Here is a 25,921-nt window from a genome sequence, read left to right as displayed (position 1 = left end):
TGAGGCCCTTGAAGGGTTTGCGTCAAGTTGTATCTGGGGTGGCTGGGGAAAGCAGGCGCTGAAGGGCTCATCTCAAACTGTGAGGAGAATTTGGACCTAGGGTGGTGGTGACGGGAAAGAGGGGCAAGGAGAGGGAGGGAGGGACACAAGCAAGGCCAGGGTGATCCCCGCTAGGTGGGGGTAGTGGGGTAAGCCCAGGGCTGCCGGTCTGAAGGGCCCTTGGAGGACAGGTTGTCTGCATGAGTGTCAGCTGCTGTAGGGCAGCCCCGAACAGCTCCCCACTCTCCACGGCAGCCTGGCTTTCACGCTTGCTTCACAGGGTCACAAGTGAAAGGGCTGGTCCCGTGGGAATCAGACCACAGCCAGGACAGAGGAACACCCCAGGGACAGAGTGGAGGGCCCGGATTCCAGGGAGGCTGGGAACTAGAACTGAAGGAGCTGAGAGCACAATCCTTCCTGCCCCATTTGCTGGCAGGATCTGAACCTGTTTTATCTAGATCTGAAAGGGGCAGGGCTACCCCCCTGACATTAGGGTTACATTTCAAGTCAGGTGTATTGAATAATTTGATGAAAGAAATGATTAAGATTATGTGTTTTCCTCATGCCTGTGTTTTGAACTATTACTAGTTTTAGGCATTTGGAAGTAGTTGAACCCAAAGGGTACAGAGTGTGGCTTATTGCAATGTAACTAGTGGCTAGGATGAGGAGATCTGTTGATTTGCTACTTGAGAAAAACGACTTATTGGGAAGTTAAGCTCTAAGAGACTCAAAGGCTGCTAGACTGCACTTTCTTAGTGATATGACTTTGAAAACCTGTGGAAACATGACCTTGATATTTGTCCAGGGTGGCGCATACAGCTGAAGACTGCTCGTTTTTCATTTCTGCATTGCTCAGAGCTCAGTGAAGTCACAGGTTTTTGGAGAGTTATTTGGCAGAAATAAATTGCAATCTTGGAAACCAAGTTTAATGAGCTTGAATCATGCTTAAAGTCTCTGTGGCTGCTGCAGGGATTTTAGAAAAGGATTTCCATATAGTTCAGTAATTTCCCAGAAAAAACGGTTCCTCCCTGGCTGGTGTGGCTCAGTTGGTTCGGCATCTTCCCATAACTGAAGGTTTGTGGGTTCAATTCCTGGTCAGGCACATAGCTAGATTGTGGGTTTGGTCCCCACTCTGGGCACATACAGGAGGTGACCAGTTGATGCTTCTCTCTTGCATAAATGTTTCTCTCCCTCCTTTCCTCTCTCTCTGTTTCTTAAAAAAAAGCAATTAAAAAAAGTGTCCTCTGGTGAGGATAAAAGGAAAAACTGGTTTCCTTAGTTATGAATGCTAACTGCTACCTTCAAATGTAAGTAATGAAAATGTACTGATGGGTTTTGTACCCGGTACACGGCCCAGGGAGGTGGCAGCAGGACTGCAGCATGGGGTTCTACTGAGCGGGCCCGCTGGGATCAAAACACTGGCCTTTAAGTTCTGCTCACCCAGAAGCTCACTCCTGAGAGGGGCTGCATTTGCTGGGAAGGAAGGGGTGCCTTTTAAAAATTCACTGCCCAGAGGGGGCTGCCTTTCCCTAATTCATGCCACGGTGGCTTGTAAGCAGAACATTGGAAGGCCTTAGCAAATGCTACCACGTGAAGGTGGGCGTCATTGCCTCCCTTTGGCTATGCCGAAATGGAAGGGGGAGGTGGGGGGATGTCCCTGTGCCTGTGCCAGGTTGAGGGAGGCCAAGGAAACTTAGATGCGCTTCTGGACAGATCCCTTCGGGCTGATCAGTTCTTAGCTACCTTGAGAAAATGAAAATACTTTAGTAGGCTTGTTCCTTTAACTCTGGTTGGCAAACCTCCAGATTCATGGATTAGCACAGTCTTGCCTTACTGGGGCGTTACATTTTTTAAGAGCTTAAAGATAAAAATGTACCATGCCCACGTGACAGCCTCGGGGTCTTTGGGGTTTGGGGGTGAGCAGGTGCCAGTGGACACCAGACTGTAAGCTCCGTGAGTGTGTGGGCCTGGTCCTGTCACATTCAGTGCTGCACATCCTGCTTTAGCGCACTGTCGGCGTAGGGTATGCACTCAGTACATGTATTTGAGTGGAAGGATGAACAAATGGTGCCCCATGGAGGTCGGCCAGAGCAGAGGAGAACAGGCAAATTTTACATAGTGGTTGACCAAAGAGAAAACCATATTTATTTGGGGGCACATCTAAAACAATTCCTTCTTTAAAATGACTTTTCAGGGACTGGGTTTTATGCTAGTAGTAGAGCTAAGAGTGAATAAAATTGTATAAAATTACATGTTGTTATGTATTTAAGCATCAAAGTATCTTTATTCATGATAGAGTTTCCTGAGAAATGTGTGTCTAGGGCATTCACTATTTTATTATTTATTAGATTTTATTGAATATCTATTATGTGTGACACCAGGGAGATGCAAAGTCCAAGACACAGTTTCTGCTCTCACATTGCACACTGGTGCAGCAGAGGAATGGGCACTGGAGCAGATGTTTCCAACAGGGGTATAAAGTGCCATGGCAGAGATGCTCAGGGTTCTACTTGGGCAAATGGGAGGCACATCTAACAGCCTGAATGGGATGAGAGAAGGCTTCCTGGTCTTTTTGAAGAATCCCTCTCAATATAGTATATGGTTCCCTTGGATTCAATGGCTTGCGGCTTTCCTGCTTTAAGTCTTCAAAGGTATGAGTCCCACTAGAAGTTCCATCCTGAATTTGGTCACTACTCCTTCCAATGGAAAGCAGCTCCTATCTGGGAGAAGTTTACACCTGAAAAAACTTTACTTCCTCCCCTGAAGCTGCTACCTGAGCCATTGTGGAAGAGACCAGAATTACACTTATATGCCTTTGTCCTACCACAGGCTAAAACTTGTTGAAAAGAGCTGTGTGTGTAGGGGTTTCTGAATTAAAAATAACCACTTATTTAAATGTTTTAGCTATAATGTTTTCTGACTCTAAACAAGCCACGCTGTCAGATTAAGAAATCTGATTTGATGTTTTGAAGCTTAGAATTTTCCTTTCAAGGAAAAAAAATAATTTGCGTTCCATTCCTTAGTGTTTAATTTTGTGGAGAATAATAAGACAGGAAGATATTACAAAAAGTGGGACTCTCTGTCCTGGTGGTAGCAACCTGAAGAGTTAAAAGTTGGTTTGGGTTTAGAAAGTACCGATCAATTGAATAACAATAGTCTTATTTAAAATTGAGTTCATGGTACATATATAATTACCTGTTGGGTATACCCACATCCTGTTCTTGCTTAGGATGAACTTTTGAGAGGTGCATGTTTAAGTTCATCAGTTATTAAAATGAGATGCTAATAATACTCTGGAGAGCAGGTGGTACTCAGGGCACTTATTGGTTGGTTCATAGAGAGCTTAGCTGCTTGAGTAGGTAGGGCTGTGGTCACTGGTTGCAGTGGGGAAGTAAGACGTGATGGTTGGCAGAGAACCCAGTTACCTGCAGATCATCTCCCTCTGGATGACTTTGTATACTTCCAACTCAACCCTGAACCTAGACCCAAGCCCATCATCTCCTGCCTTTAACCTGCTCTGCTCCCTGTTCCCCTATACTAGTAAAGGATATCACCATCTATCCAATTGCCCAAAGTAGAAACTTGGGCATGTTCCTTCTTTATTCCTCTCTTTTCTTCTTCCTCTTGCTCCTCACTCCTTCCTTCCAATCACTGACCAAATCCCGTTGGCTCTACCTTTTAAATATTACATGAATCTGTTCACATTTCTCCGTTTCCATGACTACTTCCCTTTCTCAGACTCTCACCTGGCTTGTTGGCAGGTGGCAACTTTCTGATTTCTTCATCTCCCTTCTTACCTCACTCCAAGCCATCCTCCATGAAACATCCCGAGCTGACCTTAAAGTGCACACCTAATTGTCCCACTTGTTCACAACCCTTCAGTGGCCCTACACTCCTGCCAGTTAATGTCCAGGGGCCTATGGCTCAAATGCCCTTCTGGAACAGGCTTTGCAGGGGAGTCTCTCCTGCTTTGTATGTTGCCCACCCCAAATTCCATACTATATATAGTCAGCTTCCTTCAGTTCTTCGAATACTCTTGGTTCCCTCTTGTTTCTAGGCTTTTCCTCCTGTTCTTTCCTGTTTGAAATGCTCACCAACCTCCTACTTGTCTTTCAGATTTCAACTTAAATGTGACTTCCTCCACAAAAGCATTCTCTGACTTTCTCAAATGTATATCATGTTTCCGGCTACAGTCTCCCTTACTAGATGTCCTCCATCATGGCCTTTATTCTGGGCTGTCATTGCTTGTCTGTGTCCTTAAGGAGGTAACGAGACACTTGAAGGTGGGGTTCTCACTGTCTCAGGAAGGTGGCTGATGGGTACATTTGTCTGTAGTTCCTAGGGAGTCCAAAAGAGATGATTGCCCTCAGAAAGATTTGATAGCAAATGCATTCTGATAAAAAATTTAAAGGAATTTTGTTTCCAGCCCCGTCTCCATTCTTTGCAGTTCTCGCCTGCATGTACTGCACTTTGGACAACAACTGTGTGTGATGGGAGAGCCTGCTATGGTAGAAAAAGCTCCAGACTTGGTTAACATTTGTTGAGCTTTTATACATGCCAGGTTGTATCCTAAGCACATATATTAACTCATTTAATCCTCATAACATCTCTTTTGGCTGGGTGCTTTTATATACATTTGGCGGATGAGAAAACTGAGGCATAGAGAATCAGACCTCAGTTTGAATCCCTGGTCTGTCATTTGTTAGTTGTGTGACCTTGGGCAAACAATCTCTCTTTCTGGACTTTCATTTCCTGGGGACAATACCTGATGAAAACCTGACTTTCAAATTTTTAGTTTTCTTGTACACTATGCATCCTACACATTGGCCTTCCATGGTTTTGAAGGCCACTGATGCACTGCTGTGTGTCCGTGGACAAGTGCACGTGACCTGCGGCATGGTGAGGTTCCCGCCCACGAGCCATCAGTACAGCTTTAGTAGTGCAGCCAGCATGTTTGTTTAATTAAATATTTTATCGCAGCTTTCCCTTGTTATTTATAAAACTGTGTGGAAAATGAAAACAAAAGTTCCGATGCTGGTGATTCATAAGAATAACTAACAGTTATTCAGGACTGGGCCAGTTATTATACTACTCTCTCTCGGCTTCAAACCCACTCTTATATTCTGCTTTGTGATGCGGGGGCTGGGACTCTACAAACCACATTTCTCCTTTGCCAGCTGCTTCCTTTCAGACTCTGTCAACAGGGGCTATGAGAGGGCTGTCTCGGGGCTAGATGAGGAAGAAGGGACTGGCTTTTCCTCTTTGCTTCTGGGTTACTCCTGGTTGGCTTCCTATCCCTGTCATCAGTGTCCAACAACGCTGCTGCTTCACTTCAGCAGAGCCAGCTCATTCCAGAAGGAGCTGGTTATATGTTAAATTATGTCCCTCTAATAGTCACTTACTATAGTCCTAACCCCTAGTACTTGAGAATGTGACCTTATTTGGAAATAGGGTCTTTACAGAGGTCATCAGGGTGGGCCCTAGTCCAATCTGACTGATGTCCGTGTAAGAAAAGGAAATTTGGATGTCGAGATATGAATAGAGGGAAGACAAGGCGAACAGACAGAGGAGAAGATAACTAGCTACAAGCCAAGGACAGAGGCCTGGAACAGATCCTTCAGAAGGAACCAATTCTGCTGACACTTTGATTTTGGACTTCTAGCCTCCGGAACTTGGAGACAATAAATTTCTGTTGTTTAAGTCATCCAGTCTGTGGGACTTTGTCATGGCAGCCCTAGCAAATAGTATGCAGTTCAGTCCAGTTTGAGGTTTTACCAACTTGCAAAGCCAACCTCAGTGTGTCCCTGAGACACATCAGCACAGCTGGTGCAGGTCTTCGCCCACTGGGACTGTCCTCAAGCTCCTCAGAGTTAGTAATTCCGACCTCTCCCCTTTGTCCCTTAGCCCCGTGAACTCCGTGAACTGCTTCCAAGCAGTTCCTGTTGTTGCTGTCTCTGCTGTGTTTTCAGTACTTAGTTCACAATATTTAAATCACCCAGTTACATATTCCCTATATTCAATGTTCCGTGTTAACGCCGCCAGAGCCGTGGGGGCAGAGGTGCTGCTCGCAGAGCTTCAGGGCCGACCGTGGCCCGGCAGAGCCGTGTCATGAGACAGCGGCCCCCGTGAGTCTGGGGTTATTCTCAAAGTATGATTCCAAAAAGAATTAAAAAAGAATCATTCAAAAAGAATTATTCTTGAGCTTTAAGATCTAAAGAAATGTATCTTGCTAGGTTTTGGACTTGCTTGGGACCTATCACCCGTTCCTTCTTTCCTATGTTTTCTTCAGGAAATGGGGATGTCTCACTGGTGCCTGTCCCACCGCTGTATTTTGGAAACATACAACTTGCCTGGTTTCATAGTTCACACCTGGAGAGGAATTTTGCCTCAGGATGAATCTTACCTCTTGTCTCACATATCTGATTTAGATATTTAGATGACAGTGTGAACTTTGAACTCTAGAGTAGATGCTGTAATGAGTGAAGACTTTGGGGCTGTTGGAAAGAAATGAATGTGTTTTTTTAAGTCACTATATTTTCTTTTTTTAACTTTTATTTAAAGTTAAAAAAATTCCATCCTCACCCAAGAATATGTTTATTGATTTTAGAGAGAGAGGAAGAGGGAGGAACAGAAAGAAACATCCATGTGAGAGAAACATTGATTAGTTTCCTTCCATGTGTGCCCCGACCAGGGGTTGAACCCACAACCTTTTGGTGTATGGGCCAATGCTCCAACCAGCTGAGTCACCAGGCCAGGGAAAAATGAATGTCTTTTATATGCAGTAAGGACATGGATTTTAGGGGGAGAAAGGCAGAATGTGATGGACTGAATTGTGTCCCCACAAAGTCCATATATTGAAGGCCTTAACCCCCAATGTGGCAGAGATATCCTTTCTGGCATAGCCTTGTCCAGATTGTATTAGATGCCTTTCCTCTGATGGACAAGAACCATAAAACTCCCAAATTTAGCACAATCGAGACAAAGATGGCAACTTTTAAGCAAATGGAAGGGGTGGGTGTTGTTTTCTTACTTGAATGTACATTGACTTACACCCATTTGCCGAGTATTCAATTGTTAAGGAAAAAAAAAAAACTAAACTGAAGAACAGAATACAGTGTTGAAAAAATGTGAAGATTGGGTCTAAAAGGCTTCGTATAATTTAGGGCATCTTATTTTCTCATAGTAGTGTGAATGCTCCACATTCTGTTTAGAGTTTTTCTGTTCACGTGTTTGCCTCATTAGGTGGGGAGCCCCTTGAGGGCAGGGCTGGGGGTGTTTAGTTCCCTGGTGTTCAGAGCTGTGCTTGGCATTTAATAAGTACTGATTAAACTTCAACTTAAATTTTGGTAAAGGGCTTGCTTCATTCAGCTCCCCGTTGTCAGTGTCGTGTTGGACCTGTCAATGGCCCAGGACAGAGCCCGTGGAGAAAGGGGCAACCTGGTGAAAGGGGTCCAATTTAAACAAAGAAATACGGTAACTTTCCTTTAAGGTGGGTTATTTTGGGAGGGTTAGACGTGATTTACATGCCAGTCAGTCAGTCAGTGGCCGAAGTGGTTCTCATGTCTGGAGGGAATTTATGTCTCTGCTCTTTTTTTTTTTAACAATAGTGTTTGAAACTTTCGTTATTTAATAATAGTTGCTATTTTTTTTAGCACTACCGATGTCAGATGTGGTGCTAAGAACTTTACATAATGATCTCTCATTTGATAACCACAGCAACGCCATGAGATGGATAATCCATCTTATAGATGAAGAAACCGAAAATTGGCAAAGTTAAGCAAATTGCCCAGCCCTGTGGGAAGTACAATAACTGGGATTAAATTTCGTCTTTTCTGACTCTGGAGTGTGGCCCTTTCCAATGGTCTTCTGCTTTCCTGCTCAAGCAGAACCCCTAGGTCCCGAGAATAGGATGATGGATCTCCTGACTCCCTCTCTGTGCTCAGATCCTTTCTCTAGGTTGACACTCCACATCTCAACTAACCCCGTGACAGAGTGATAGCTAAGTTGTTCAGCCCCCATTTTGAATTGGTTAGTACACCTTCAGCTTCTCACATGCCGCACGGAAGGAGGCAATTTGCAAAGTGGCGATGCAATTCAGAAGTAAGCAGGGAGTTTTATTTTTAAGTGCCACCACCCTCAACATCTCTAGCCTTGTTTGGACCTGGAAGGGTTAATATGATGACTAACTATGCTACGTATAGACTATTGATTCCATAGGGTACCATTTAATACTGTTTTCTCTTCTCATTTATGTACACCCACAATGCTGAGCAGTAGTGTTGTCAACCCAAACTGGTCATTGTCTGACAGCTCTTCCTGAATGGCTTTGAAAAGTACTGAAATATTTCTACGTATTGTTAAAGAATCATAAAAGATCAGAGCTATTGGATTATATTTATTGTATCAGGTTTCTAGTATATTAAGTCTAACTTAGGTTAGTAATCTGGGTGATAAACCCATGGATACACAGAAAAGCTTGTTTTGAAATAGTGGCATAGAAAAAGTAGATTTTTAAACCCCTCCCTTTTTTCCATCTCTCATTTAAAGGTGTTTTAAAATTCCATAGCTTGAAATTTCAAACAGATGTGATCACATTTCTTTACTCTGGATGAAGTGTCTCAGGGTCTGATGGCCACCTGGCTGTTTCAGAATGAGATGGATTGGAAGTCCCCGTCGCCCACCCCCACTGCCCCATGCTCAGTCTTAGTCTGATCCTCAGCTGATCAAGTTCACACTTTAATTCTAATGGCTCACCTGGAGCTGACCAACTCTGCTGGACTTATTTGCTCAGTTGGAGGTTGTGGTAAGACTGAAGGTTCCTTGATGGTAGGAACTGTGTCACTTTTGCTCTCCATCACATCCTGAGTACTTAGAAATATTCATTAAACACTTGGTGAATGAGTGAATGTCTTTCTTTCTGGTCTTTTATATACACTCATATTTGCAAAAATGGGAGCATTCTATACCTACCATTTTATAGCCTTTTTCCTCACTTAGCCATGAGTGAACATTTGGGGGCTGTTCTTATTAACAAAGCCCATTCTCCAGAATTCTTGCTGTTTGCAGTTTACTCTTTGACTCTTCATTTGGAAAGTTCATTTTAGAATTGGACATGGATAACAGACCTGAATTAGCACTGCCTGCAGCTGTGGTACCCAATTCTTTCTCAGAACCCATCTTTGCACCTGGTAACACCTCTGGTCTGTGAAGGCTGGGTAGTACAGCGATTAGTATGTAGGGGTCAGACAGATGAGCTTTACAATGCTGCTCTGCTTCTGTTTCAGTGAGGCCCATTTAGATCTAAGAAACAAAGTCTCAATCAAGCTACTTGAAGGAAAGTGGGATCTAGGCAGTAATCTCTCGGAAATATGAGAGCAAAGCCTTAACTAGAGCTAGAGAGTGGGCCCAGGTTCAGAGTGGCCTTGGGACTTCAGCAACAAGGGTCCGTGGTTCTCTCCCCAGGCTCAGGGTGAGCCATCTACGCATTTGCTCAGCCTCCTTTTTACCTTCTGGGTCCCTCTGTTACTTAAAATTTTTGTTTTTCAGGAGTTTGGCTGACAAATGGCTTAGCTTTTGCATGGTTCTGACTCTATTCCATGGCTTTTCTTGATGCATCTTTGCCTCCTATTTCTGCCCTTAAAGGGCGAACTTTGTGTGTCTTATTTAAAATAAGAGAGAGAGAGAGAGAGAGAGAGAGAGAAAGAGAGAAAGAGAGACTCAGTTTGTTCCATGTGTTCTTTTTGAGCTGGCTGTATGTGTCCTTGAACTAATCTCTCTGTGCATACTTGGCTGTCTTTGGATGGGAGTGCTCACTCTAGTCTAGTTAACAAGGGGGAGTGGCAGAGTCATTGTGGTACCAAAAAATGGCTTCCTGGGGGACAGAGATGGGGGCTGGGAACGTTCCATTAGAACAGGGCATGGGCAACTCAGGTACTATAACTGACATACCCAATACAGCCTGTGTGACCTGGGACAAAGCACCCTTCAGTTTTGAGACTTGGTTTCCTCAATTCTGAAAAGAGGAAAGTAATCCATTTTGACAAGTTATCAGGATGAAAGGAATTAGGAGGAGATAAAGCACGAGGAACACTTAATGATACTCTTTATAGATATTGTGTATCTATAATATATTAATATATTTTTCAAATTGCCTCTGTAATCTGGGTTACTTTTAAGAAGAATTTCCCAGATAGAGAAATCCTTCCGTGAACTGTTGACTTGGTACAATATTATTTCTGATGCGCAGGGTGGAGTGAGGGGAATGTTCATTTCTCTGGGGGGATGGTGGTCTGTGGGTCCGGCTACACTAACTATATTAAAATGATCCAAGATAACATGAGACAATAGGCAGCCTGTAGATACTAACAAAGGCCATTATTTTGAAGATGTTTTGAGTCTGAAGCCAGAAGCCAGATTTAGACGGAAATACACATGCTTTCTTTTTTTTACAAAAAGGTTTGAATAATAATAGCTAATGCTTGCCTAGGGCTTAATATATGCCAAGCATTGTCCTAAAAGCTTCACATATATTCACTCATTTCCTTGTCTTCACAACAGTTGAGGTGGATGCTATTACTACAGTCTAATTTAGAGATAAGGAAACTGAGGCATTGACTGTTTGTAAAATCCTTTCAATAAACCATAATCAAGTGCCCTTGCTTTAACTTTATGCCCATCTCTGGTTCTCGGTCCTCTGGGCAGCATGGCTGGTGTTACTGCTCCTCCAGGTCTGAAGTTTGCCGTGCATCTCCAACTGCCTCCCAGACTAACATTCCTCTGTGAACGCCAAACCTGAGGGCTGCCACCAGAGCACTTAAAACTGTTTCTTTCCATAGTCCAGAGGGATTTCATTTGTTTGATTTCCACCTGTTATGCCATGAATTCATAGACAATGGGTTCCAGTAGCTCAGGTTCCTTTCCATTGGTCCTCACATAATGAGCTTCTCTGAGTACAACAGGCTGGCCCTTCAGCTGAACCCAAGTACCTTTCTCTTTGGCTTTCTTCTTTTTCTGACCATTTTCCTACATAGGTTTCCAGAAGCTATGTATGTGGTTCTCAGGATGTTTAATATGCTCAAAACACACATTAACTCTCCTGGCAAGAGTCTTGACCTCAATTTGTCTGTTTACAGCAATGCTCACCGCATGCTGGGTGACACCGTAGCCCCTCCAGTTTAGCCAAGGGAACATCTGTGGGGCATTCCTTTGGGAGCAGTGTCCATTCCCTTGATGTCTGCAATATGACTTTTCTTGCAAGATTCACATGAATGACTCTGTTTTCTAAAAGGCCTAGAGAATGTATAGCAGCTACCCTTCCTCTTTCCCTTTGTATTGGTCATTTTGGTGAATTTCTGGAAGTTGGCCAGTTCTGGCCAAAACTGGGACACGAAGCCACAATGGGACAATGAGTGAGAGGCTACAATGGGTCTAAATGGTTAAAAAATTGGCTTCTGTTGGGAAATTCCCTGTACGATAAAACTGCGTTTGCTCTTAGGGCAAGAGGCTCAAAGGTGAGTGCCAAGTGGGCTGTAGGTGTGGCTCTTATGGTGAGTGTCCTGACACTGATCTTCTCTGTTCCAGTGAGGTCTCTTTGGATGTAAGGAACGGCTCAATCAAACTGCCTTGAGAAAAAGGGGATTTCGGCAGAATTTCTCTGAAATCCAATGGTACAGCCTTAACTAGAGCTGGAGGGTGGTCCAGATTCACGGTGACATCAGGACCTCAGCAGTCTAAAGGAGAATGTGGCATATCCGTTGTGCATGGCAATCATTTCCACCCCATCCCCCCAAACCATACCCTGATTTGTAGCATTTACCAGTTTCTATGGTGTAAATACCTCTATCATGGGCAATTTCAACCATCACGATATCACCAAACTTGAAGCAGGGAAGAAATGTGTGCAGTTGAATCGCTAGTGTCGGTATGAGTCTATTCCAGCTCACCAAATGTTAGCTTTGATTCTTTTCCGAATTTTCCAAGTTTTCAACAGTGCTTTATTATTGTTTATAATCAGAGAAACATGTAACAGAAGTCATTTTAAAAAAGAAATATAAATATATATATATATATATATATATATATATATGGGATGTGGTGTGGTATATTAATGACGAGCTTCCCAGATTTCACCATTTGTGAAGAGTCAGGCTTAGCTTTTGCCATCCGTTGCCTCCCTCAGCCCCTGGGACCACCTAAGCGCTTGCATCAGGTGTTGCTGGGCTCACAGCTGCCTTCAAGAAGGTCGTTCCAAATTTGACTCCCTGTTTCTTGGACATTGTTTCAGAGAGAGATTGATCAGAACCACCTGGTGGGGGCCTAGGGAGCACCTGGCTTTCCTTAAATTCAGATCCGTAGAGGGCACTCCAGGGGCATGCTTGGGGACCAGGCCAGGCTGAGTAGAAAGTTTTGAAAAACTACAACCCAAATAGGACAAGCCTTTCACTATGTTGGGCTAAAAATGAAAAGTTATACCATGGAAAGCGTGTGCTGTATGTGGAATTTATTAGAGAAAACAAAGCTTTGGTGCAGATCTTTTAAAAACAATCCCCTCCACTGTAAATTGTGAAACAGGTGGCCCCGATCTGGCCTGGCACTCAGAGTGCGGTTTCCGGTCTCCTCACTCAGATCAGCCTGTGCTCCTTTTCATGCAACTTTCCAACTTCCTGCTTCTGATTCAGGCTGGTCTCTAGCTCGTTGTTCTTTATGAATGCATTTGTCTTTTGTTATTATTTACGCTGGGATGTGGTTGGTAAGAGAAGTTGGTCTGAGGAGCCCAGGGCTGGGCATTTGATGGGCAGGAGCTTAGGAGCCCTGGGCAGCCTTGAATTAAGCAGGAGAGACCTGGTCAGCAGTGTCTGCGGATGGGAGTAGGAGAGGCTGGGGTGCTCCACCCATGTGTTGGAGATGCCCAGGTGAACCTGAGATAGAAGGCCCCTGTCCTCTGGGCCCTAAGATATTAACTAAAACCCAAAGGTGGCCACAGGATGGAAGGCAAAGCTACTCTTGTTTGAAGCAGGGTGGGTATTCCAGTTACCTCCTACTCAGCAGTAAGGTGCCTATAAGTCCTGCTCACGCTACTTCAGCCTGGGCGACGGATGAAGTACTGGCTCTGGAACTGCAAGTCCTGAGCTGTGGTCCCATTTCAGCTATTAGCTAGTTGTGTGGCTTTGGGCAAGCCACTTAATTATCTGGGTCTGTTTCATGATCTGTTGATTGAGGTATGTGCAGGCCAGCCTGGATGGCTTTGATGATTTGAAGAATGAGAATACCTCATTCTGGTCTGCAGGTGCCTTGTCTGTAACTCCTCCCTGTTGGCTCTTTTGATTCACTGGAGACATCTTCTATCTCCTTCCCCCTGATGGCCTTTCAAATCCCATAGTAGAGTCCTTCTTTTTTCTTTTGTCAAACATCTGCTGAGCTTCCAAGAGATTCATATATAATGGTGTTTCTCAGAGAATGGCCCGGGAGCCAGCAGCATCAGCATCACCTGGGAACTTGATAGAAATGCACATTCTCAGACCTCATCCCAGACCCACCAAATCAGAAAACCTGGGGCCCAGGTAATGCTGACGTCTGCTCCAGTTTCTGCATCAGCACCGTAGAGAGGGGGTCCACATATCCTCACTGGCTTGGGCTCTTACTATTGTACCCCATTTCCCAGGCCCTCCCCACTCATACACTTGAACTCTAGTTGCACCTAATGGTATGCCATTCTCCAAATACTCCTTGTTCTTTACACCTTACCTCTGAGTGTATATGCTATTCCTTTCCCCTGGAAAGCCTTCATCGTTTTCTCTCCTTATAAATTCTTCTTGTCCTCCCAAGTCAGCTCACACATTCTCTCAGCAGATAAGAATTCTTTATAAGACAGTCACAGGCCACCGAGGCAGTGCTCTTCTTCCTGCTGCCAATATAGGTCTCCACGCCTTCTCTCAGCTTTGGATTATTCTTTCATCCAACCATGAAATCCATCTACCCATCTCATACTTCTTGACTGAATCATCTGTAATTGACCTTGAGGCAGGCTCTGGGATACAAAATATCATTTGGGAAACACAACCCCTGCCTTCAGTGAGCTCACAACTTACTGGGGGAGATGGACAAGGAGCCAGCTAATGACAAGATAGTGCTTTAGTGCATTCACAGAAGCATGAGCAGCCCAGCGTGCACACATTGAGGCTGCAATATAGGTGTGGCTGGGAAGCTTGATGGAGGGAGGAGGGCCATTTTATCATGAAGGATGAATAGGCATTTTGTAGGCAGAGAGGAAAGTATGGGGCCCAGGTCCCTCCCTGGTGGGGTCCAGACCCTGAAGCAAATTTTACTTTGTTCACTCTGCTAGTTCCACCTTCCCGTACCTCTTGCCTTTTAGCCTGAGAAATCAGGTTAAATTAAACTGCGTGTTTAATGTATATACATGTATATGTAAAATTTTTTCTGACAAGAAATATGAGTCCCCTGAATCAGAGAAAAGACCGTTTATCACACACAGACCACTTCACACAAGTTCCCTGTATCCCAAGCCCTATGGGCAATGTGGTAAGAGCCTGTGAGTACAATGGGGGTTCCTCTGAGAGTGCAATGGGGGTTGCAGCACAGGAGAGCAACCCCCACATTATGAGACTCAGAGTTTACAGAAGGCTGGTAGCTCATTGGCCCATTCTCTCCTCCAAAGAGAGAAAGAGAAAGGAAAGATGAGAGGGGCGGGGGCTTTGTTCTGGAATGTAAACAAATCCTTTGGGGAGAGGAGTGGACAATCTCTAATTTTTCTTTACTCACATGTAATATAAGCAAATAGCTTCAGGGGAAATAAGTTCCTAAATATCATTGAGCAACACACCATCTCTAACTTGTGAGGCATGCTTTTTATTTAATCTTCCTTTCACCAAGTGTGCCAGTTTGCTCAGAAAGCCCATGACATGCAGAAACATGAAAATGTTCACGGGTAGTTATCTGCCAACACCACAGGGCTGAAACCCAAATGTCAACATGTGACCTGTTCATAGGTTCCAATGTAAAAGAATCTGGCTCAGAGGATGCTGGGTAAATGCTCAAGAAACGGAAATGTAGGTGTGAGAAGATGGGTTGGGAATGAGAGGAGGGGAAGGCAGGACCATTTTCATTTCCATAAAAGGACAATGTTACTAATTTCTCTTTTCCAACATGAATTGGGCATGTTATTTAATACTTTGATAAGCAAGGTGTTTGGCATGCAGGGGGACATAGAAATGGGGTGATGAAATTGTTGGAGTCCCAGTCTCAGCCCAGATATTGTCATAGCACAGATATAGAAGATGACGAACAAAAATGTAAAGCTTAGTAAATTATTATAAGGCACACACACCCTTGTAAACACCATACAACTTTACTCTATACTCATGCATGTAATGTATGCTATGCTTTTATTTTAAATAGTTTATTTGGCCTGACTGGCATAGCTCAGTGGTTTGAGTGTGGGCTGCAAACCAAAGGGTTGCTGGTTCAATTCCCAGTCAGGGCACATGTCTGGGTTGCAGGCCAGGTGCCCAGTGGGGGCCACGTGAGAGGCAACCACACATTGATGTTTCTCTCCCTCTCTTTCTCCCTCCCTTCCTCTCTCTCTAAAAATAAATAAATACAATCTTAAAAAAATAGTATATTTGGTGGAAGAATGGTGATAGTTTGGGATGGAGAAAGAGTGTATCACAGTAGAGTTTTTATTCTTTTGTTTTCATTTGGTATATTTATTCAAGTTCTCTTTTAAATCTCTTAGTAAAATTTGTTAGTTTTATCTTACATTTGTTGTTCAGGGGACATGGGTACAATACTGATATTTTGTGCATTTGTTGTTAAGGTTATTCCTAGGCATTTAGGAAACTGCTTTAATACCACTGTGAATAGCATTATTTTTCATTAGTTTTTACCTGACTATTGTTGGTATATTGGGAAACATTTTTAATATATTTATCTTGTATCCATCCACTTTCCTGAATTGTTTTATAAGTCCCGCAGAAGTGACCTCTCACTGCCCCCTCCTTCCTAGACTGTGAGTCAAGGAGGAGAGCCTTCTGTGTAGGGGAGCAGAGGACTTGTCTGGCTTGTGTAGGGCAATAGAAGGCTCCTCTTTAAATTGGTGGTAGTTCCACACAGGGTGTTAATCCCATATGTAGTGGTAACCCCAATATGGGGCATGGAAGAACAGAAACTCAAAAACGTTGAGAAGCAGAAGATAAAGATATCAAGATGAGCCCCTTTGTCCTTTTACTAACATTAGAAAAGGACAAGGGAGGGTCTTCTGCTTCTGTAGGAGAGAGCAGAGGGCTGTTGGCAATGGTGATGGTTTAGGGCACTGTGCACTGGCAAATGTGTCAGGCAGAGGCCTGGAGGCACTGCAGGGGTAGCTTATGATGCTCTGATGCTATTGCAACTGTGACTGTGCCCTACAAAGGCAGGCAATGGTCTGGCTTTGTGAAGTCCTTAATGTCAGTGACGAGTTAGGCCCTCGAGTATCAAGATGTGCAGCAAAGAGCAGGAGCCAGAGCTGAATGAACGTTGCCTAGGTTGGTGGAAAGAGATAGAATCCCTGACTATGAGGGATCAAAGTCACAGTTGCTTTGGAGTGTTTCTGGAAAAGGCGCTCCTTGGATCTGGGTTTCTGTTGGGGTCACAGGAGAATAGTGGAAAGTGGAAAGCATGATTTTAGAATTAGCCAGACCTGAATTCAAATCTTGATTCTGCCACTCAGTAGTTATGTGTCTTTTTTTTAAAGCATCACCTGAGGATATGTTTATTGATTTTAGAGAGAGGGGGAGAGGAGAGAGAGGTAAAGAGAGAGAGAGAAACATTGATGTGAGAGAGCAAGATTGACGGATTGCCTCCCATGTGCACCATGACCAGGGATCAAACCTGCCACCATTTGGTGCACACAATGACGCTCCAACCAATTTAGCCACCTGGCCAGGGTGGCTTTGTGTCTTGATTTGCATTCCCTGCCTTGCCCCCATGCAGACCTTAAGACCAGATTGGGGAGCAAGTAGCTTATTTGGGAAGTACAGGGATGGAGTGGGAAGGTGAGATGGGCAGGGTGGGAAGCCCTCAGAGGATGAGTGCGACACTGCTGTGGGCAGCAGGAACCCAGCACTCTGGGAATCCTCTGGTGGTCTACAACACACTTCACTGTCCCACCAAGAGACACGGAAGCTGGCCTATTTATCTGCTAACTCCTGGCCCTCAGCTGGAAGTAACTGTTGTGGCGTTTCCTCTCCGGCACTTCTCACCGGCCGATGTTCTCTTGTAGCCAGGGGATGCTCTCGGGCGGATCAATGCTTTTGGAATGTGTGGGAACTGTCGGTGGGTGAACCCCAGGGTGGGCTAAGGGGATATGGGTGTGGCACTGATATTTTGTGCTACAATTATATGACCTGATCTACTTTTACATCTCTGAAAGGCAGATCCTTATACTTAACTGCACTAGGTTATTAGGAAGATTAAGTGCATTAGAGTTCATAAAGTGCTTCTCATAGTTCCTGGAATGTAGCTGATGCTCAATAAATGCTCATTTTGACCTGATCGATGTGGCTCAGTTGCTTGAGTGTCATCCTGCAAAACGAAAGGTCGCCAGTTCTATTCCCAGTCAGGGCACATGTTAGATTGCAGCTGGTCCCTGGTTGGGGCATGTATGAGAGGCAACCAATCCATGTTTCTCTCACACATCAATGTTTCTTTATGCTATGATTGCCTTACTGAAAATGTGGGTTAGCTCTGGTTGGTGTGGCTCAGTGGGTTGAGTGCCAGCCTGTGAACCAAAAGGTCCCTGGTTCAATTCTCAGTCAGGTCTGGGTTGTGGGCCAGGTACCCAGTGGGGGGATGTGTGAGAGGTAACCAATTAATGTATCTCTTGCATGTCAATGTTTCTCTCCCTCTCTTTCTCCCTCCCTTTCCCTCTCTCTAAAAATAAATAAATAAAATCTTTAAAAAATAGTAAGTTATCATTTTGTAGCAATAAGTTAACATGAGGGAATAGTGGCTCTTCCTCAGTGGTTGACTTAAGACTTGTTTCTATCATTATAATTTGTATCAGAGAAGACAGTTGACTGGAGTCAGAGGGGCAACCCGTGGCCTTAGGAATCAAGATTTTCCTTGAGTGAAGCTACCCAATTATATGGGGACAGAATCTATTCCTTACAAGCATCATGAAGCCAACTAGCTCAGTAAGATGTAATTAAATTGTTTGCTCAGCAATAAAGCTTTTGCCAATGGCTTGTGTGTTTGGTTGCCTGGTAGAGAAAATAAAACTTTTGCAGAACAGTTATTCTGCCTGTAGCTATAAAGAATATTTACCAGTTCATGCTAAATTTTAGAGCATATCCAGGTTGAAACAAATGCCCAAACGATTGTGTTTTTCACCTTTGCACTACAGTAGAATTGTAGACATTACCATCCCATAGGTGTGTGCTTGTTTACTAGGACATGGAAGGTTGTGGGGAAGGTAACAGCTATCTAACTGACACCAGGGGATGGGATGAGTGGGCTAGGAAGGTATACGGAAAATAACAAGGGAACTTGGTGAGCAGGATTCATCATGAATTAAAGAATTGAATTTTACTTTTAATTTTGTTTTATTTAGGGTGACTGGGGTGGAGTCAAATATAGTCAGTGTTGTTTACAACTTGAGGCCTTCCCGGCCAAGGCCTGCAGGGAGAGCCAGGGTCGTGTGTGTCCTTGTGCAGGCACAGGAGGCTTAGTGCACACCAGCCTTCCACCCTCTCCCGGGCTAGCAGGCCCTGAGTTTGTCCAGCCACTAGATTTTGGAGAAGGTGGACTAGTCTCTGGGGGTGAGCTGAATTTGGTTCAAGCCAATCATGGCATTATGTTTATGTTGCCCGGTGTTTTGTGTGAGGCAGCCAGATGGCCTAGAAGTCTGACGTCTGCTCTTGTAATCCTTGATATTGGACTGCAGTTGTATGAAGACTTGGTGTTTGGTACTGTGGCAGCTATTCTGTGAGCACAAGGGGACATCTCCATCACACTGAGGATGACAGAATGGAAAGAGGAAAAAAATCTCACATCTTCAATGCATCGCTAAGCTTCTGGATCAACCTGGGACTCCACACCTCTGACTTGTTATAGTGTGAGACCCACTTTGTTGGGATACTCTGTTATTAACCCCAAAGCACCTTGATTGGCTCCAGAAAAAGAACAAGTGAGGGGCAATATCAAATACCCTGATTTTAAGAGTAAGTATCTATGGGAAAGAGGAAGAGCTGAGGCAGAATCAGGACTCATGGAGTGGGCTCAATCACCGCTGACCAGGGCAGCGAGAGGATCGGCACTCCTGTTAATCAGGACGCCTGGAAGTGCTCCCCCTTTCAGAGGGTGAGTGAGGGCAGGAGAGGGACAGCAGGGGCCACTCTGGCAGGGCACCAGGACGGTGTAGGCAGGCCTTGCGGTCCCCTCTGTGGGAGTTAGGTGGACATGCTGTTACAGCTCTGAGGGCCTGATGGCGGTGGGGGAAAGAGCGGCTTCAGAGCCAAAGGGAACTGGGCCCCGCCACTCCCTTGATCAGAGCTTCAGTTTCCTTAAGCTGCAAAATGAGGAAAGTCCTATCAACCCCGAGTGGGTTGTTACAAAGATGAAAATGCATTAACTTCTAAAATTGTCCTAGGATCTAGTGGAAAGTTAATAATAAAAGATAGTTATTGCTATTTAACAGAGACCTGCAGAGGTCATGGAAATACTTCATGATCCACCACTGGATGCATGAGCGATAGATGCTGGGTGAGATCAGGCCATCTGAGACTTGCTAGGGCAATCTGAAGACCGACCCTGATTGGTCCTGTAAGGGAGAAGGCCCTGGGGATAGTCTTTGGAGGCCATTTCTTCTCTGCCCCCAGAGGCATATCTGAAACAACAGACATTTTGGAAAAGGGGGTGGGGAACATTAATATTTGCCATGCCATTGTTTTCCCCTGAGCAGGGAGGAAGACAAAGACAGAAAGTGTGAAGTGCTGACAGAACTGAGAATGCCGGAGATAAGTACACTCCAAGGTTCCCAAGGGACTCTGCGGGAGCTCAGACTCCTGGGAAGGGGATTGTACAATAGAACGGCCCCTGCCCATTCCATTGCTGACAATTTCAGTTATAGAAGCACCAGGAGTACAAATGTAATAACCAGAACCAGAGGCTTCCTGCTCACGGATATGAGGTAGGAAGTGGACCAAAATAACTGCACAACACTAATAGCAGACTCTGAGAAGCCACTCCTTCTCTCCCGGAGCCCCTTCCCACACACCCTTTCTAAGTAATTTCTGCCCTCGTGAATGTTTGCAGAAAGAAGAAGAATAGAAGTTATTGGCGTTTGTAGTAACAGGATGAGAAAGTGCGAGACTTCCTGTTATGTGTGTGTGACAGCTGGTGATAAGTGGAGCGCCCTGCACAGGAAATCCGCTCTGCTTCTGCAATGTGACCTGCCCGAAACTTGGGTGCTCCTTCAGTCTGGATGTTAATGGCAGGACAAAGGGGTGCCTGGACTATGGGCGACGTGGTGGAGAAGAGTCTGGAAGGGCCTCTGGCACCTCCCACGGATGAACCCTCCCAGAAAAGGGGAGACCTGGTAGAAATCTTAAATGGGGACAAGGTAAAATTTGACGACACGGGACTGTCCTTAATTCTGCAGAATGGCCTGGAGACCCTCCGCGTGGAAAACGCTCTGACAGATGTCACCTTGTGTGTGGACATTCAGGAATTCTCCTGCCACCGCGTGGTGCTTGCTGCGGCCAGCAACTATTTCAGGTCAGCACACCTAAGACCAGAGTCAAATTGGGTGCAAGTTGTCAGGAATCTCTGTATTGATGGGACAGCTCAATCTAACCAGTGGACTGTCGAATTTATGGTTTGTGTATTTATTCAAGGTGCAAGAAAGGAAGAGATTCAACCTTAGATTTTAGGATTTAAGCTATATCAAGAGAGATTGGTGTTATTTAAAAGCAATGTTTGTACAATATGATAAGTCTTCTGTGCGAAATGTCCTTGTTCCAAAGTATGGAAAATCTAAAGTCATGGGGATTTTTTTCCCCCTTTGGTCTGACTAGTGTGTTGGAAACATGATGTTGTCTTTGTTCACCAATAGAGGTTGAGAAAAGGATGTGGCTCCTCTTTTGAAGTTATCAAATGACTTGCTGAAAATTAGGGGTTTCTGTTTGTGCCAAGGGTGTGGGAGGAAAGGAAAAACTGTTACAAATATGCTTTAGAGGCTAGAGGCTCCTAGGTACAACAGACTCAGAGGCCTGAGTTCCATCCCCCTCTGCCCGTTCCTGACCACAGGCTTTCCGCATGTCACTCCATGCTTCGAGTTTCTGTTTTGTCCTCTGTGGGCTGGGAGTGATGATGACTGCCTGTCATGGTTGTTGTGATAATTAAGTGTGAGAGGTGAAAAAGGTCTTGCACACAGCTTAGCATATAGTAGATGCTCACCATGTCTCTGCTAAAATTTGTCCCCTCATTCTGCTTTGTGCAGGTGAGAACCACTTATTGAGTGTGCCTGGGGTAGGAATGTGGGGGAACTGGGAACCCAGTGAGTACAGCTGGCTACAGAGTGCTCCAGATTGATGTAGACATGGTGGGAACCAGTCCCCAAGGGAAATGTGGATGAAGAAGGTTTTGGGGAAATTTGAAAAAGAAATACTTTTCTCAACTTTTATCAATGAGATTCTACTTAACTCTTGATTCTGGTTGAGGAAATTAGAACTATATTTAATTGTAAATATCATGGAAATTATTTTCTTTCTTCTTCTTCTTCTTCTTCTCCTTCTCCTTCTCCTCTCTCTCTCCCTTTCTCTCTCTCTCTCTCTCTCTCTCTCTCTCTCTCTCTCTCCATACGGGAAATTTTTTCTTTGGAATTCAAAGAGCAGGGCAGGAGGCGTTGTGGAACTGGTGAGGTCCCACACGCAGGAAAGGCAAGGGGAGATCTGGGTTTGCAGGAAGTGGTGCTTGCTAAGTGCCGAGCATCGTTAACTGATTTTATTTTTGCAACAGCACAATGAAGGTGGCTGATATTCCCATTTACAGATGAGGAAATGGAAACCCAATATTACATGTGTTGTCACTGCTGGAGCAGGGGCTGGGCACATTCTTGAAATGCTTGTTTTTATTGCAATACAAACTGTCACTACACTTGGGGCTTCATTCCACAGGAAGTGTTATATATAAAAGGGAAAGCATAGGCACAGCCATAAAGACAGGTTGATGTGATACACACATTACTTACTCCACCAATATTGACCATGTGCTTTCACATTGATCACAACCCCATTCAGAAGTGAATGAAAGTCAGCTTGGCTCAAATGTCCTGAGTACTCACTTTTAGATTTATTCTTTCTGTTTTGAATCACTGGAAAATTGCTGCCATAAAATGTATGCCTGATAAGCAATGTTGTTAGTGGCTCCTTCTGGCTGTGGAACGGGACTACTGGCTGTGCGCTCTCAGGCACATCACTGGCTTCTCTGGTCCTCAGGTTTCTCGTCTCAAACAGATAGTGTGTGGGCTCCGTCCCTCCAGTCCTGCTGCTGTACAGTACTTAGGGAAGGGAAGTCTCTGCAAATCCTTGAGGAGGTGGTGGCAGTGAGAAGCTGGGGGCGCCCACATGGTGCATGTTTCTGCCTGTGGCTGAACAATCTCTTCCAAAACTGCCTGGTCATGAAGGGAAATTCCTACTCTTTTGTCCAGTGGCTTTTGATTCTTATCTTGGCATTTCCAAGATGATCATCCTCCTCTCACAAACACATTAATCCTGGAGACAGGATTCCTTTTTCCGGTAGTACTATTAATAATAACCCCTCTTGTTGAGTACTCATTGTGGACCAGGCTCTGTGTCCCCAGTGTCACATACACTCTAGGAGGTAGGGAATTTTATCCCCATTTACAGATGAGAAACCCAAGTCCAAGTGTGTCAGTTAACAAAGTGGCCAAGAGGGATCTGAGCCCTTGCCAAATTGGTTGGATCATCGATCTGACGCACCAAGGTTGCAGATTGTATCCCTGGTCAGGGCACATGCAAGAATCAACTAATGAGCACATAAAAAGTGGGATGACAAATCTGTGTTTCTCTCTCTCTCTTTCTCCTCCTCCCTCCCTTCTTCTGTCTCTCTATAAATCAATTAAAAGTTTTTTAAAAAGAAGGATTTGAACCTAGGACTGATGTTAACTCTGACCTTGCCCCACCCACTGCCTGTCTTGCTTTGTTTCTAAGATTTTGAAAGGGGCGGAGAGGGAGAGCCAACTTCCCTTTATGCTCAGACCGTGGCAGGGCAGGGAGTCTGCTCTGTCTGAGAGGCTTCCACACAGAGCCTCTGAGCTTTGGAGGGCCTGGAGGCTGCTGGCGAAATTATGTAGGTTTGTTTTTAATCTTTGTTCATGGAGAACATAAATATTTTCCGCTCAGTGACTGAACCATACTTTATTTAACAAATCACCTATTGACAGACGTTTGGATTCTTTTTAGTCCTTTGCTTTTACAAAGTGTTGTAATGAATAACCTTATACATATATCATTTCACAGGCATGCAAGAGGGCCTGGTGTGCATTTCTAGAACAGGGTTTACTGAGTCAAAGAGAAAAGCACCACAGTTTTGACAGATATTGCCTGATTCTCCTTGATACAGTTCGAGAATTCTGTCCTTCCCACAGCTTTGCCAAAAGACGATGGCCTCAAACTTGGATTTTTCCCAATTTGATCAATGAGAAGGAGTATCTCAAATTAGTTTTAATTTGCATTTCTCTTCTTTTAAATAAGGTCTTCAGTTCTTTTTCTATGAGCTACCTGTTCATGGTCTTTCACATTTTCATCTGTATGTTTAAAAATTAAAATTTATCTATATCAAAGTAATACATGTGAATAGTATCAGAGTCAAATAGTATTTAAAGGGTTATAATGAAAAACAAAAATTTATCTTTGCCTCCTCTACCCTTTAGCCTTGCTCACCAGAGCCTACCATTTTCAACATTTATCTGTTTCTTCTGTTATACTTGTATTTCCACAAAATATGCTTATATTTCTCTCTCTTGATTTCTCAGCATTAGACACATGAATTTCTAGTATGTCTGATAAGGACTTAGCACTTCTATAAAACCTTCTTACCATATACTTTCCTTCTCTATAACTTCTCAGTATAATGTTATCACACTTTTGATAAATTTATATTGAGTTTACATTATATCTATGAAAACATTATTTCCTGTTGAGCCCAATTGTGTGATATGATTATATTTCCTTTCTTGTAAACCCTTTGCCTTTCCTGAAATTAATAATTCACTTTTTCCACTTGATTTGGGAACATTTTTTACTCACAGCCTCTCCATAATAGTTTTTTATGTGGTCCAATGTATCAGAAAATCCACCAGTTGCATTTCCCCCCAGAATTTTCCTTACTTCTACCATACTACACATGTTCTCTGGACCTGCTGCCCAGCTCTTGCCTAGCTACATGGGAAAGCAGGGTGGCTGTAAACAGGGGCTATATTTGTAACTCAGACATTGCAGTTCCCTTTGAGGGCCTATTTAAAAGTTTTAAGTGGAATGAGGAAGTTGGGAAAATGTGAAGATTTGAGACTGAGAAAAGGGTAAGGGTGAATAAAGCTTCGAAAGTAGCTCATAACACATTTAAATATCAAATCACACAATGTCAGAGTCCAAATATTTTCATGGCATTGAGGAAAGCATAGATTTAACATTCATATTAATGGTTTAAAAAAAATTTATAAGACTACTAATGTCTTTTATAAGCCTACTAATAAAGCTGTCACTTGTGCTATGCCTTTGGATAGGTCCCCATATTGAAGTCATGGGAAGGGTTTGTTCCACCTGTGTACTGAGCCCACCTCCCAAAGGACCTCCATTTAAACCAGTGGTTCTCTCCATTTGATGGGGGAGCAACTCACTGAAGAATCTGGCACAGTCCACACATGAGGTTGACCTGTGAGAGCAACAGTGTTGTGATTCCCAGGACTGGAGGTGATAAAGGGAGGGCTCATCAGGCTTCTTTCAGTCTTACTGATGACTGGCCCCTTCTACCCACATGTTAAAGCTCCCAGGCTGAGTCTGAGTCAACAGTGAACTCCTTTGTAGTTGCTGATGCTGAAATCCCTGCCTGGGCATGGCCCATGCCTTGCACCTCAGCACCTCAGTCTCTGGGTCTGGTTCCCTGAGGGGGTAATGAGAAGACTTTGGCTACTCACTACAGAAATCAAACATAAGGCCAAGAATGGAAAGGGCAGTATGGGCACAATCTATTAATCATTGTTATATATTAACCAATTACTGGATGGCAGGAATGTGGGAGAGAGGCTACTCTTCAGCTGTGTTTAGATATTGTAACCCTTTTCTTGTTTTCCATAATGTGTAAGATGTCTAAAGGGGAACCAGCAAGCGTAGGTGATAGAATGCGTGCAAAGGAGAACAAGAATGAATTAAAGGCTGTCTGGGTCTGGATTAAAACTGGATTATAACTGTTGAGGATTTCTACTGCTACAGTTGGTAACTCTAGTGAACTATTAACTGTACTTCTAGCATTGGGCTCTGTATTTATACTTTTAATATTTTCTTCCTGGCTGAACCAATATGGTGGTTAGTACTTAAGTACTATTGATCTACAATCCCTTATCTGCCTTCCAATCCTAAAAAAGGTTCTTCTTGATGGGGGTTGCTGCCCCAGGATAGAAGTGCAGTCAGATCCTTTGAATTTTCAATAAAATGTCATCTCCATTTCTGATGTCTAGAGCATGTGAATCTTCTTTCAGTTAAGACCAGAAAATCTATTCTCCTGTTTTGAATAATGTTCCGTGCCGCTCCCAACTAAAACACAACAGAGAACTACTTTCATCATTAATATATCAAGTTCTGAGCTTTAT

General features: G+C 44.0%; 1 protein-coding gene and 1 pseudogene across 1 annotated transcript in view; one reads left to right on the top strand and one right to left on the bottom strand.

Annotated features, from left to right (window-relative positions):
* Positions 1 to 10,908: 10,908 nt before the first annotated feature.
* On the bottom strand, positions 10,909 to 11,381 carry LOC114489339 (annotated as a pseudogene).
* Positions 11,382 to 20,367: 8,986 nt separating this feature from the next.
* Positions 20,368 to 25,921, top strand: part of KLHL6 (kelch like family member 6) — a 59,770-nt gene continuing 54,216 nt past the window's right edge. Inside the window, exon 1 of the mRNA XM_028505104.2 lies at positions 20,368 to 20,808. Within this exon, the coding sequence (XP_028360905.1) occupies positions 20,516 to 20,808 (293 nt within the window). The 5' untranslated portion in view covers positions 20,368 to 20,515. The remainder of the gene's footprint in view (positions 20,809 to 25,921) is intronic.

This window comes from Phyllostomus discolor, chromosome 2 (assembly GCF_004126475.2).
Source record: "Phyllostomus discolor isolate MPI-MPIP mPhyDis1 chromosome 2, mPhyDis1.pri.v3, whole genome shotgun sequence".
Classification (NCBI taxonomy): domain Eukaryota; kingdom Metazoa; phylum Chordata; class Mammalia; order Chiroptera; family Phyllostomidae; genus Phyllostomus; species Phyllostomus discolor.
The sequence above is the reverse complement of the archived record's forward strand: the minus strand, read 5'-3'. Positions and strand labels throughout refer to the sequence as shown.